At 44.4% G+C, this 13,018-nt stretch overlaps 1 protein-coding gene across 1 annotated transcript; it reads right to left on the bottom strand.

Moving 5' to 3' along the window:
* Positions 1 to 357: 357 nt before the first annotated feature.
* LOC131242247 ((S)-scoulerine 9-O-methyltransferase-like) lies at positions 358 to 2,832 on the bottom strand. The gene is made up of 3 exons (XM_058240769.1): positions 2,109 to 2,832; positions 1,563 to 1,627; positions 358 to 1,117 (listed from the first exon to the last, which is right to left on the bottom strand). Exons 1-3 carry the CDS (start codon positions 2,809 to 2,811, stop codon positions 803 to 805), a joined length of 1,083 nt encoding a protein of 360 aa, XP_058096752.1. The 5' UTR covers positions 2,812 to 2,832; the 3' UTR covers positions 358 to 802.
* Between the last annotated feature and the right edge of the window lie 10,186 nt (positions 2,833 to 13,018).

Below are 13,018 nucleotides of genomic sequence, written 5' to 3'. Positions count from 1 at the left end.
ATTTATTTCATTGCTTTAATATATCCTATAATTCTAATATTTTGGGGAGGCGAGATTCTAAGGTTTTGTGCAATGCACCCCAACACAGCGTGTCCAACTTTTGAGAAGAAGAGTCCTATCTGAACTGGGCTGGGTCCCCAATCCTACACCATGTCAGAAAGATAGGCACTCAATTTCACAGCAATGGCAACATAACAAGGTACGCACTACAGTTCTTTGTATCTGCGTATCCAATGCACAGCAAGATTCGTTCAATTCCGCGTATTAAAAACTTATCGTGCATACAAATACTCGGGTGTTCCATGTGCGCAGGCAGGATTATTACTTTAATTCGCTGCCTGTTGATGAACTCATACATAAATTAATCCAAACCACACAACCGCTTTGTGAAATGGGGACTAATAACAAGGACTTCAGACTCAAAATTTTGTTGGTAGATATATTAAAACATAAAAAGAGAGGGAGAAAAAAAAAGAGCACTAGTCTAGCTTTCTTTTCCCATAGATTACTAGAGATATCTGTAATCAGAAATGCAAAGCCACGTAGCAGTAGGAGAGACTAAGAGGTGTTCCATCCTGAGCCATTCATTAGGTGGGGTCCATCATGAATGTACCATGACCCGACAATCCAACTAGTCTCAGTTGGGCCAAACACGTGTTGTTGAATTTATGGGTATATTCAACTGGGACCCAGCTGACGATTGGTTCGGATCTCACACACGTGCCACATTAGCACATGTGCATCCTCTTTAACTTCCCCTCTATCACTATAGCCTTGTCATTTGCTCACTTCCACTAGCATGCTAGTTCTTGAGCGAAATCCTCTTGTAGAATTCAATCACATGAATGCCCAGCGAGATTGGAATATCCTTTGTTTCTGCAAATCCGGCTGCTTTTGCGAGATTGTCATACTCAGCCGCCGTCCGTTCCTTACCCCCGGGACTGCAGGCCATCATCAATAGATCTTCAACGGCCGTCTGGCGTGAAACGGCATCTGTGCCAAGTACGGAAGGGACCACGAGCTCAACATTGATCACCTTTCCACCATCAGGCAACGCATTCCAGCAGTTCTTTAACAGCTTTACGCAATGATCATCGTCCCAGTCGTGAAGCACAAACTGCATGAAGCCATGTTTGGATTTTAAATTTTCAACGTTAATAGCATAAATACAATGGACATCTTAAAGACACATAACCAAGCTTGTATGGCTAATCTTAGGGTTTCAAATGGGCTAGTCTGGTTTGTTCTGCAACTAGAGCTCTCGGTGGGTTGGCTGAGTTCTGTCCAATCCCAGCCCACAAAGTAAAACCAGGCCTGACTCCTGCTGGGCCCACATGGGAAAAAAGAAATGGGCCGGAGCCCGTGTGTCTAATAAAGGGGTCCTAATATTTCAGCCCATAGACAACCGCGGCACTCATGGCCATGTGGGGAGATTAGGATGGATGGTGGCTCATGTAACACTTGTAGCATAGTCATATTAATACACACAGCACCTGCAAGGCATTAAAAGATTAACAGTGACACATGTAGATAAAAATAAATAAATAAACATCCTAACTAACCTTCATAAAAATGGTCTCGGCACTTGGTACACCCTCAAACATATTTCCACCCACGTGTTCCACGCCTGCAAAACCAGGTAAAAGAACTTAGGCCCATAGATACATCCATCCAAACACATGTACCACTATAAATATGCATGTATGCATATATACACCTATTTACACTCCGGTTACAATCCTGGCATGGGCAAATGTGCAAATGAGCTTTTAATGACTAGGAAATAATGGTTAGATCTTCTGTCTAAAAAAATTAGATACTTTCATTCTTTAGGTGGGCCATGACATACGAAATTGGCCGTTAAAAGAAATTTTTAGCCTTCCATTTGCTTTAATATGCTGCAGCCCATGGTAAGTATGCAGCGACCTCATTTTTATGACAAAAGACTAAACGGTGGAGCTCTCTGGATGTAAAGCTTGTCACACGGTGACATACACCGACAATAGGTGTGGCTCCAATACACGTGTGAAATTAGCAAACATATATATATATATATATATATAGAGAGAGAGAGAGAGAGAGAGAGAGAGAGAGAGAGAGAGGTATACCTGGGCAATGAGGTGCACTTTCAATTACATGAGGCAAATCGAAATTCGAACCACGTATGTGTGGAAAGTGGGAGACAATGGAAGAAATGCAGGTGCCCGTGCCCCCACCCACATCCATCAGTTGTTTCACTTCATTGAAACCTTTATACACCTTAAATATCTCTTTCATAGCAATAACAGAGGTATTGCTCATACCCTCTTGGAACACATTGTTGTACCTTGGCTCCTTCGAACCAAACCCAAAGATATCCACACCATGGGCCATCTCAAAAGGGGTACGCCCGCCTTCAATCACGGCATCCTTAAGATAAAACAAGCCCTCCATCGTTACTCGATCGAGTAAGAGTCGTGCTATTGGAGCTGCCGTGACACCATCCTTGTCAGGCACCAGGAAACCAGATCGGTCAGTTAGACCGTACAAGTGTTCCTGCACCCCACCCTTACCGTCTGATCTTGCCGACATGGTAAGGATCCTATCCGTTACAAGGACTCGGAGTATACGCTCCAAGGAGGTTGCAGCATGTGGATTAGATGTGGGCATTTTGGCAACCATCTCTGATGGGGAGAGCATAGCTTCAGGTCCAGCATTGGCAATGATATCGAAGACCTTTAGATCCATCGCAGCTCGCAAGGTCATCGGGAGGCAGATGATGTCTCCCAGGATGATAGGCGTTAGACCGTTTGCATGATCGTAGACGTCCATCTTATGTGAGTCTGGAATCTTAGCAAAGTTGATACCTGCACTTCATTGATTTATAGGTGTTGGGATGATACAAGTCTTACAATGGAGGTCAGGAAACGGCAGCTGGAAGGAATCGTTGGGGTCTTAGATGGCATACAGTGAGCATTAACGACTGACCAAGTGCAGTGATCTAGAAGGCCCATCATGTGAATGGAATTGCACTTTATTTATAAATATATATAAGGTTCATGTCATATTAGTCCAAGTTGGTGACCCATCTACAGCTCGACTTCGCCTAATTTAATTGATGGTGTTGGCCGGATTATATTTTCACCGTGAGTCCTACCTAATGACCCATCAATAAAGGATGTACCATTTGAATGGTTTAGATCAATATACAAGTAGTCTAAAGGGCCTACTGTGATGTATGTGTCTTATCCACACCATCCATCCATTTTATCATCTCATTTTAGGTCATGAGCCCAAAATTCAAACAAAGCCAAAGCTCAAGTGGACCACATCACAGGAAATAGTGTGTATTGAACACCTGCCGTCAAAGATTCTTGTCGACACAAATTTTGAATCAAGCTGATATTTGTTTGTTTTTTTTTTACCTTCTTCCATCCATGTCTGTGACCTTATTAACAGTTTGGATGGCAAATAAACATCATTGTGGCGTCCAGAAAGGTTTCAATGGTGGACATCATCATCCTTACTTTTTTCCTGTGGTATTGTTTAATTTATCTTTAAATATGCTTCAATTTTGGACTCATCCACTAAAATTGATCTGGTAAAACAGATGAACGGAGTGGATAAACACATATTTTATCTCTAAACCCCCCATTTTATTTTATTTTTTGGAGTTGGTAAGGAACCTTCCGAGGGTCATTCGCGTACGAACAGGAGAGTCCTTAATCCATCGGAAATACCTGTTACTTTTTAGAGAAACACATGCATCCACTGTTTTTTTCTCTGTGGCCGAGCATCGGATCTGCCCCACTTTTTTGCTCACGTCATAAAATGATCCTGAGATAGTGATGGACGGGGTGGATTTCTCGCCCTAAAATAAGCCTGAGATCGAGCGGACCACCAACTGGGGAAGTGCCTTTCTCAAAATTCACAAGTTACAAAGGATTCTGGAAGTTCTCAACTCTCACAAGTGGTACCCGTGTTTAGATAACGTAGACCTCTGGTCTGGTGTGTCTCATCGTTGATGGACCGTATTTCTAGAATTTCCAGGCTAGATGATCCTAACCGCAGATCTTGTAATAATTTTCATTTGTGTGGACCACGAGCACTTGTAAACAAATTCTCAATTTCTTGTGGTGTGGCCCACCTGAACTTTTGATCTGATTGCTTTTTGGGCCACCGCTGGGCTCGTGAAACTGTTAGATGGAGTGGATGTTACGAGTAAGCACCGGTAAGCCCCACCAAAAACTTTCACATGCCCAAAACTATCCCAAGTCCTAACCCATTGAAATGAGGTACAACTGTGAAAATAAAAGATCATGAGGGGTAAATATGACTTTTTAATGATCCCGTTGCCGCCATGCATCGTCGTTTTCAATGCAACTTGCATTTGACGGAATTTGTAAACACGAGGCGGAATATAATACTGGACTGCTATGATTCCAAGAATCTGATAACATAATTTAACACGTCCCTTCAATATAATATATTAATATTGCATGATTCCAAGGCTCTTGGCGTATTCATCGGGTTCTTAATAGCCTCCGTTTTGTAGGCCCCATTGGTCAATGGCACACAAAAATTGACTCATTCAGAATGTAGGGTCGCTGTCTAAAAATCAAGTTAATCTACTCATAGCCTCTCCTTAGATGTGCGACAATGTGTGACACCGCCTCATTAGAAGGGAGGTATTTACAATTGTCAGAAACTAGTGAGGAGATGTTTACCAAAAAAAAATACGACAATATGGACAGAGGAAATTGTTGGCAAGTCCAAGGTGAGAGGAGATGAAAAGTGGTTGTAAAATGTGGAAGATGCCGTTGTAACCTCAGAGGATATAAATATTATAGAGCTATATTCCAATGTACACAAGAAAGTATTGTATGTCAATCAAAGTAATTCATTTAGTAGACCCGTATCTTATAATATTGCAAAATCAAACTTTCCATTCTTACTAATACTTTTCTTCAATTTATATTTTTGTCTTCACGTTAGTTTGATGGCTACCAATGAGATAGATGTATTTGGTGGGTTGGAATTTTTATACCAAAGATCTGTACTATAGATATTCCATTCTTTCCGAGAAATTGCCCCAAAATTCTCCCTTATTGGAAGATCCTGGCCTCAACGTACTGTTGTATTTTTCCCGGTGAATGACTAATGATGCTTTTTCTTCTCTTTTTTTCGGTTGAAGTTCTTGCCACGGGCAATTGACGCTGGTAAGGACGTTAGATCGAGCACATCTTCCTCAAGGGGATAACATTTCAACATTTCCAAATTCAAGGAACTTCTCTCACATAGACTTCTTGAATCCACTGAGAAAAAAAGTAAGCAAAATTGGAAATAAATTCTATAAAATTCATAATTTGATTGATGAATGAAAGGGTGTCCTTTATGGCACCTAAATCATGCTTAAGAGAAAAGGTACAGCTGTAAATCTACATCTAGTGGAATAAGAAAGGCCAAATAACAAAGGTCTAGGATATTTCAAACCAGGAAATTTTCAAGGGCATTCTCCATTTGCAATCTTGACGGTTTCGATCATCTAAAATGGTTGAAGAATCCCAGCATGAGTGAATTGTAGGTACCTTGAGGAGCATGACCCTACAATTGACTTGGTTTTTTCTTCTCCTTTTTAAGTTTGTATATCCGGCTTGTCTTTCTAGCATTTGTTTGACACCTCAAAATAATAATAATAATAATGTAACATACTATGTTTGCACCGTTGGTAGACTCTCAGGAGTTTCAACACTTGGTCAAGGGTTCGAGTAACCATAGGTGGTGAAGTCCCACTACGGTGTGAGTGTGTGGGGGAGCATGTGCGTGTGTAAAAATAATAATAATAATAACTATTTATGCAAAAATCTGGTTCACCCTCACTGAGTTTTGAACACTGGTATCGAGCCCTGTAAGCCTACATAGGAGAAGGACAAACGAGACCCTGGCTAGAGCAAGGGACCCTTCGATGCCAAAGTCAAGATAGGAATCTGGGTCTAAGTAGTGTAGATGGGGCTTATTGTGTGAGATATTGCATACCTGTTCCTCTGTATAAGTCCCATATTTATACTTTTTGGTTAGACTAATCTCTTCCGGCAATCTTGGCACGATCTCTTCCATTAGGCGTAGAACACGCGCCCACTGATATCGTCGGTTACACTATGAATGTGGAATAACGGTCGATCTTGTCATGCGTTCTGCAGTTAAACCAGGATGAATGAGCCGAATATATCTATCCCAAACAAGTGCTCGGACTAAGCCGAGATGAGTGTATCCTAACCACTAGTGACCAATTGCTCAGATGATTCGAGCCCATGCATAGCGATGAGTTGGACCTTTATATTTTCGCTATTGCGCCACTAAGAGTATTTGGTGCATCTACTCGTTTGGCCAAGCAGACCCTAAAGATCACTTGGATTAGCCAAGTATTAATGTGGCTGTTTCGGGTTGGCTTCGCTTGTAGTCGAACCAAATTTTTCCCTAACAGAAGCCCCCTACTCTCTAAGTCCGAGCTCAGACTCAGGGAGTAAATGACTCAGAAAATGAACTGTCGCTCCCTCCATGATGACAAGTTGGCAAGATTGAAACGAACAGCCGTAATCATGGCTCTCCGCTATCAAGGCGTCGTACTACGGTAGTAGCCTTTTAGGTATGAGCCTATGATTGACGAACACGTGGCGACAGTTGAGGATTCGAATCACTCGGATGAGTAGGGTATTGTCGCATGGACATTGAGAGATGGAGGGTCGTCTATGCATTGAATGTCATTCAATGCTAGCAGCGTGTGGCTCAGCGGGTGTCAGTTCGGACGAATGATTTGACACCACATATGCAGCAGGGCTCGGCATCACGTCCTTTCAGCTTAAGAAACAGCTGTCTGTCATAATTACAACCGACGACTAACGCTATAAAAGTCGCCCTCTACTTCCATTTGAATCCTCTTGCATTCCATTTTCTCAGAGAGTTTGCGCTGCAAGTCATCCTCCGGAGAGCACTTTCCTGTGAGTTCTCTCAACCCTCTTTTAATTTCCTTTCATCTTACTATGTCAAATGATTCAGACGAAGTTCAAGTAGTCCGAGCAGTCGGAGACGACTCCGAGCCAGAGAGCACGGACTCCGGGCGTGGGGGCTCGGGAGGTCCCTTTAAGGCGATACCCCTTCGACCTCTTGTGAAGAAGACTACAGGCCCAAAAGCAAAAGGTCGCACCTAAGGGTTGAAGAGAATACCTCAGGATCCGGCTAGAAGGTGGCTGAGCCTTTGGAAGGCTGGCCCGAGGTCGTTGTCCCTGGGGGTTCGATCTTGGTTGAATCCTAGATTGCTCAAATTCATGTCGAGTACCAGATCCCCAACTCGGTGCACATCCGAGCTCCTTCCCCCCTTGACGCTCCAAGGGATTCGACTGATGGAGATGTTTCTATCTTCATTTACGCTCTCCAGCGCGGGCTTCAGTTTTCAATTCATCCTTTCACGCGCATGACGACCACATGTCTGAGGCTGGCGTCGGGTTAGCTTGTTCCTAATGCCCGGCGAACCCTAATCTCTTCGTGCATCATCTGGCGTCAGCTCAAGAAGTAGGATTTGACATCAGACGAATGCCTGTCTATGTACCAAGCCAAGTATGACTCATTTGAGCTGTGCTGGTACTATTTTTCAACGAGGAACCAATTTATCCTAGGGCTCGTCGTCAGACTCCCTTCTTCCAATAAGGATTGGAAGAGCAAATGGTTCTATGCCTCAGGAGAGTGGGAAGCACCTACGTCCAAACTCGATAATCTGCGGGTCAGAGTGCCCACCAATTTTTCCAACCCAGGTTGAATCTTTTGAGTTTAATACTACATTTTAGATTTCTGATTTGTTCTTTGTTCTGATCTTTGTCTTCTATTTGCAGATTATCTAAAAGGTCCCCCTGAACTATCTCCCTTCCTCCGAGCCCAAGTCACCAGGGCCTGGGTGCTCAAAGAAGAGTAATGCGTCTGGCATAGTATCATCAGTCCGGACAATCTTCTACAATCCGGACTTTGTAGATTCAAGCCCTTCCCCACCGCCCTGGGTAAGTCTCGCAGTCTTTTATACAATTTTAGTTTTCCTTGTAAACACGTCTCTCAGTTTAGCCTCTTTGACCAGGTATGACCGAAGCCTCAGGTTCTAAGAGGAAGAGGACGTCGTGCCCCCTTGTTAGTGTGATGATGAATTTCGAGCCTCGTGTGAAGATTACAGCGAGGAAGAAGAAAACTACCCCTTCTGTGGCCGAACCTGCCGTAGTTCCTGCTCCAGCCCCCAAGGCTCCTCCAACTGCCCCTCACCTTCCACCCGGGATTGAGAGGGAAGTGGTCGAAGAGACTGCTACCGTGAGTTTCTCCCGTGATAGGGACATCATGGATGAACCCGAGGGCATCAACCTTACAGCTGATGAAGCAGATTTTTTTGGCCGGAAGAACAGATACTTTGGTCGGAAGTGTTGCCGTGCCCAAGGCCGAGCCTCAGGCCTCAGCTGCTAGCAGTGTCGGGAGAGCCGCTGAACCGGTTCGAGATCGGAGGTATTTTCACTTGGCTATCATATGTCTCACCTAGTCGACTGGGCAGTAAAGCATGCACCCAAAACATCGATTGCCAACACTCTTACTCACCTTCCCAGTCGTTTGTCAATGACTATGCCTCGGTCTATTATACAGTAAGTTTTCAACTTGACCTGCTGGCTTTGATTGTCGTTTTGTATTTTCTAACTCCTTTCTTTCTCAAGCATTGCCGATGTTTCTTTTAATTCAGGAGAGACTAAAGGCGATGATTAAAATTGATGGGGAGAGGGTTGAGCTGGAAAGGCTCTTGAAGACCTCGGCCGAGGAATAAGAGAAGTTGATGGGCCTGGTGGGAGAAGGTCAATTAAGGGAGCTGATGCTCCAAGGGGAGGTCAACATACTTCAGTCTCATTTAGATTCGGCCGAGTCCGAACTGACGGACACTAAAGCTCATCTCAAATGGGTGGAGGAGGATAATGCACGGCTAGCGGCTGAAGTGGGGCAATCCAGACATGACACTACCGAGGCCCTGGCTGCGCAACATGCCTAGCTCGAAGCCTTGGCTGCTTCAAGACCTGTTATGACTGTTGAGGAGTTCAAGTCTTCAGCAAAGAGATCTTCCGAGATAGACAAAATCTGCTACTACGCCTATAGCGCCTGTTTGGGCGACTTTAGAGGACTCTATCTAGACCTTGACCTTAATGCTCTGGCTACTGAGGAGGCTGAAGATGCTCATGCCGCTGCCGAGGTCGAAGATGCTCCTGGCATTCAACATCCTAACTCCACTGCCGATCCTCCCCCTCAGATTAACTGATTTTACTTCCTCCTTTTGTAACTAAACACTATAGCGCTTTTGTGCTTTACACTTGTTAATTTTACTTTTTGGTTGATGATTCCATTCGTTAGTTGTGGATTGTGTTTGTGGGGGTTGTTGAGTGACGAGCCGACCTCTTCTTTAAGAGTTAGCTCATCAAAGGATTTCATTTCTACATATGAGAAATAACCCCTCGTAGTGTGCTTAGTTGACAAGGTGATCATCTTTTAGGTGGTCAACTCATCATCGAGATCTTCCTCCTCAGGAGGAGTCCCATGTAGACTGACTTCATGTAGAAAATAACATCTTTTATTTAAAATGTTGTCATAACAAACGGTCCCAACCCTTACATTATCCCCCTTTACGAATAGTAGATCTTTAAGTACTCGACATTCCAAGGATGCAGCAGTAGTCGTCCTTTCAAATCCTTCAAGCAGTAGGATCCCGGTTTAGCTGAGCCAGCTACTTGGTAGGGTCCCTCCCAGTTTGGCCTTAAAGACCCCACTCCGAGTTCCATTGTGTTCTGGAACACACGACCAAGGACAAGGTCTCCTCATCGAAATCACCTCATTTTAACCCTAGAATTGTAGAAACAGGCGACCTGCTAGTGTCAAGCCGTAACCCGCAATCTTGCGGTGTCCCTCAATTTTTCGAGCAAGTCGAGGCTTGTCATGATCTGCTCGGTATTCTGTTCATCTTGATAGGTACGTACCCGAGTGGTGGGGAGTCCTATTTCGACTGGGACTACGGCCTCTGCGCCTTATGAGAGAGAGAAAAAGGGGTCTTTCCTGTAGCTGATCGAGCTGTAGTTTTATAGGCCCACAGAACGAATGGGAGTTCTTCAGCCTAATTACCCTTAGCCTTCTCTAACCTTGTCTTGAGGTGATTCTTGATGATTTTATTCACAGCTTCCACTTGGCCATTGGACTGAGGATGACGAGGTGACAAGTAGGCGTTGACGATGCTGAGCCTTTGACACATACCCTTGAATCTGTCGTTGTCCAACTGCTTCCCGTTGTCAGACACAATGGTATGCGAGACGCCGAAGCGACAAATGACGTTCTTCCAGATGAAATACGTTATCTTCTACTCGGTGATATTTGCCACAGGCTCGGCCTCTTCCCATTTGGTGAAATAGTCCACACTACAATCGTATATTTAATTTATCCTTTGCCCCTAGGCAGGGGCCCAATGATGTTGATCTCCCATTGAGCGAACAGCCACGGCCCGCTCATGGGGGTCAGCTCTTTCGCAGGTTGTCTCAGGACAGTAGCAAATCTTTGGCATTAATCGCATCTTCGGACGAAATCCTTGGAGTCTTCTTGGATCATCGGCCAAAAGTATCCTTGACGGATAATCTTCTAAGCCAAGGCTTGGCTGCCGGAGTAATTCCTACAAATTTCTTCATGCGTCTCTTGGATCACATACTCTACCTCATTAGGTTATAGACATCTTAGATACGACTAAGAGTACCCTTTTTTATACAAAGTATCTCCTATCATTGTGCACCGTGTTGCTCTGACTCTCATACGTCAAGCTTCCAGTTTATCCTCAGGAACCTCACCGTCCGTGAGGTATCCAACTATATGATCTATCCAACTCGTAGTTGCTTGTATCGGGTTGATGGACCCTTGGCTGATAAGATCAATGCTTAGCTTATCCAAGAACTCCAAAAGGACAATCCTTGGGATATTCACTTCAGTTGCCGAGGCCAGCTTTGCGAGGGCGTCGGCCCAGGAATTTTCGGCTCTCGGTATTTTAGTCAAGATACACTCCTTAAATTTTCACATGATCTTTCGTGCCCCGCCTAAGTAGGCTATCATCATGGCTTCATTGGCCTCATACTCTGTCGACACCTGATTTACAACGAGTTGAGAATCGCACCGAACACCGATGAACTGGACTCCTAGGGTAACAGCTAACCTGAGTCTAGCTAGCAATACTTATATTTTGCTTCATTATTCGATGCTTTGAAGCCGAGCATTATCGCGTACTAAATGGTTGTTGCATCGGGCTCGAACAGAATTATCCCTGCTCCTCATTTTGAGTTGGATAACCCGTCCAAGAATAGGGTCCATTTAGTAGTCATCACCTCTACCCCAACATCCTCTGGGGGTGAAGGAACTTGGGGAACGGCAAGGTTTGTCGCTGAGCCTATAGGTGTCTTCGGGTCGGGTCCTCTGAGTTCGCAACTTTAAGTGGTGAACTCTGCTATAAAATCAGCCACTACCTAGTCCTTGATTGCAGACTTTGGTCGATACTATATGTCAAACTCTCCGAGCTCAACAGCCCACTTGGTCAGGCGTCCAGATACTTCAATCTTCTAGAGCACCTGTCGAAGTGGTGAATCGGTGATGATGATGATGGAATGTGATTAGAAGTATGGAAGTAGCCGTCACACAGAGACGACCAAGCCTAAGGCAAGCTTCTCCATGCTCGGATACCTTGTCTCTGCTGGAACCAGCGCCTTGGTAATATAGTAAACAAGATGTTGTTTTCCTCCAACTTCTCTTATAAGAGCTGAGTTGACCGCTAATGCAGAGACCGCCAAGTAAAGGAATAAGGGCTCTCCTTCCTCTAGCTTCGACAACAATGGTGGCGACCCTAAATATTGCTTCAGTTGCTGAAAGGCCTGCTCATAGTCTGAAGTCCACTCTGCCTTCTTGTGACCCTTCAATTGCTAGAAGAAGGGGAAGCATTTATCCGTGGCTCTGAAGATGAAATGGCTGAGTGCAGCGACCCTTCCATTGAGGCACTGGATCTCCTTCATTGTCTAAGGCGAGCTCATGTCAAGGAGAGCCTTGATTTTGTCAGGGTTTGCTTCAATGCCTCTCTGGCTAACTTGAAAGTCGAGGAATGTACCGGATCCCACACCAAATACACACTTAGTCGGATTTAACTTCATACAATACTTCCTTAGGATAGAGAAGGTCTCTCCAAGGTCTGAGATATGGTTGAATGCTCTGATGCTTTTTATGAGCATGTTGTCGACATAGACTTCCATGGTTCAACCGATCTGTCGGGCAAACATCTGGTTTACCAGCCTCTGAAATGTTGCTCCTGCATTCTTCACGCCAAAGGGCATGACTCGATAACAGTAAAGTCCTTTATCTGTGATGAATGTCATCTTTTGTCTATCCAGAGAATGCATCGCTATCTGATTATAACCAGAGTATGCGTCCATGAAGGTGAGAAGCTTATGCCTAGCTGTACTGTCAACCAGTTGATCGATCCGAGGAAGAGGAAAACTATCCTTAGGACAAGCTTTGTTCAAGTCCGAGTAATCCACTTAAACCCGCCATTTCCCATTAGCCTTCTTCGCAAGCACTACGTTTGCAATCCAATCTAGATAATGAACTTCTTCGATGAAATCAGTGTTGATGAGCTTAGTGACCTCATTAGCAATTGCAGCATACCTCTCAGGCTTGAAGGCAAATCATAATGAGACCGGGTGAAGACATCTCTATGCTGCCTTAGAAAGTTCAGAATTTACGCTCGCTGACTGTCAGATAGCAACGATCCGAGCCGAACTGTCTTGGAAGGGTCCATCTCATCAAGCGGGAATACCACAAGGTCCTCCATGGAAGAAATTTCTTCTAAGACATCTTCTTTGGGGTCGATCGTGTTGACTGTAAAGGTTTGTTTTACCGCGCCCTTCCTAACTACCACAGATTAGTAGCGTCGCGCCTCCTGTTGATCTCCTCGAAGGTA

The sequence above is a fragment of the Magnolia sinica genome, chromosome 4, assembly GCF_029962835.1.
Source record: "Magnolia sinica isolate HGM2019 chromosome 4, MsV1, whole genome shotgun sequence".
Taxonomy (NCBI): domain Eukaryota; kingdom Viridiplantae; phylum Streptophyta; class Magnoliopsida; order Magnoliales; family Magnoliaceae; genus Magnolia; species Magnolia sinica.
Note: the sequence above shows the minus strand (reverse complement) of the source record. Positions and strands in the feature narration are given on the sequence as shown.

What these genes read in the sequence shown, in the direction of transcription:
- LOC131242247 (XM_058240769.1), bottom strand. Translation starts at nt 2,811, where the DNA reads ATGGACGTCTACGATCATGCAAACGGTCTAACGCCTATCATCCTGGGA. An exon ending in AAGTGCACCTCATTGCCCAG is followed by an intron (nt 1,628 to 2,108) that starts GTATACCTCTCT and finishes CTGGTTTTGCAG; the next exon opens with GCGTGGAACACGTGGGTGGA. An exon ending in CCGAGACCATTTTTATGAAG is followed by an intron (nt 1,118 to 1,562) that starts GTTAGTTAGGAT and finishes GGCTTCATGCAG; the next exon opens with TTTGTGCTTCACGACTGGGA.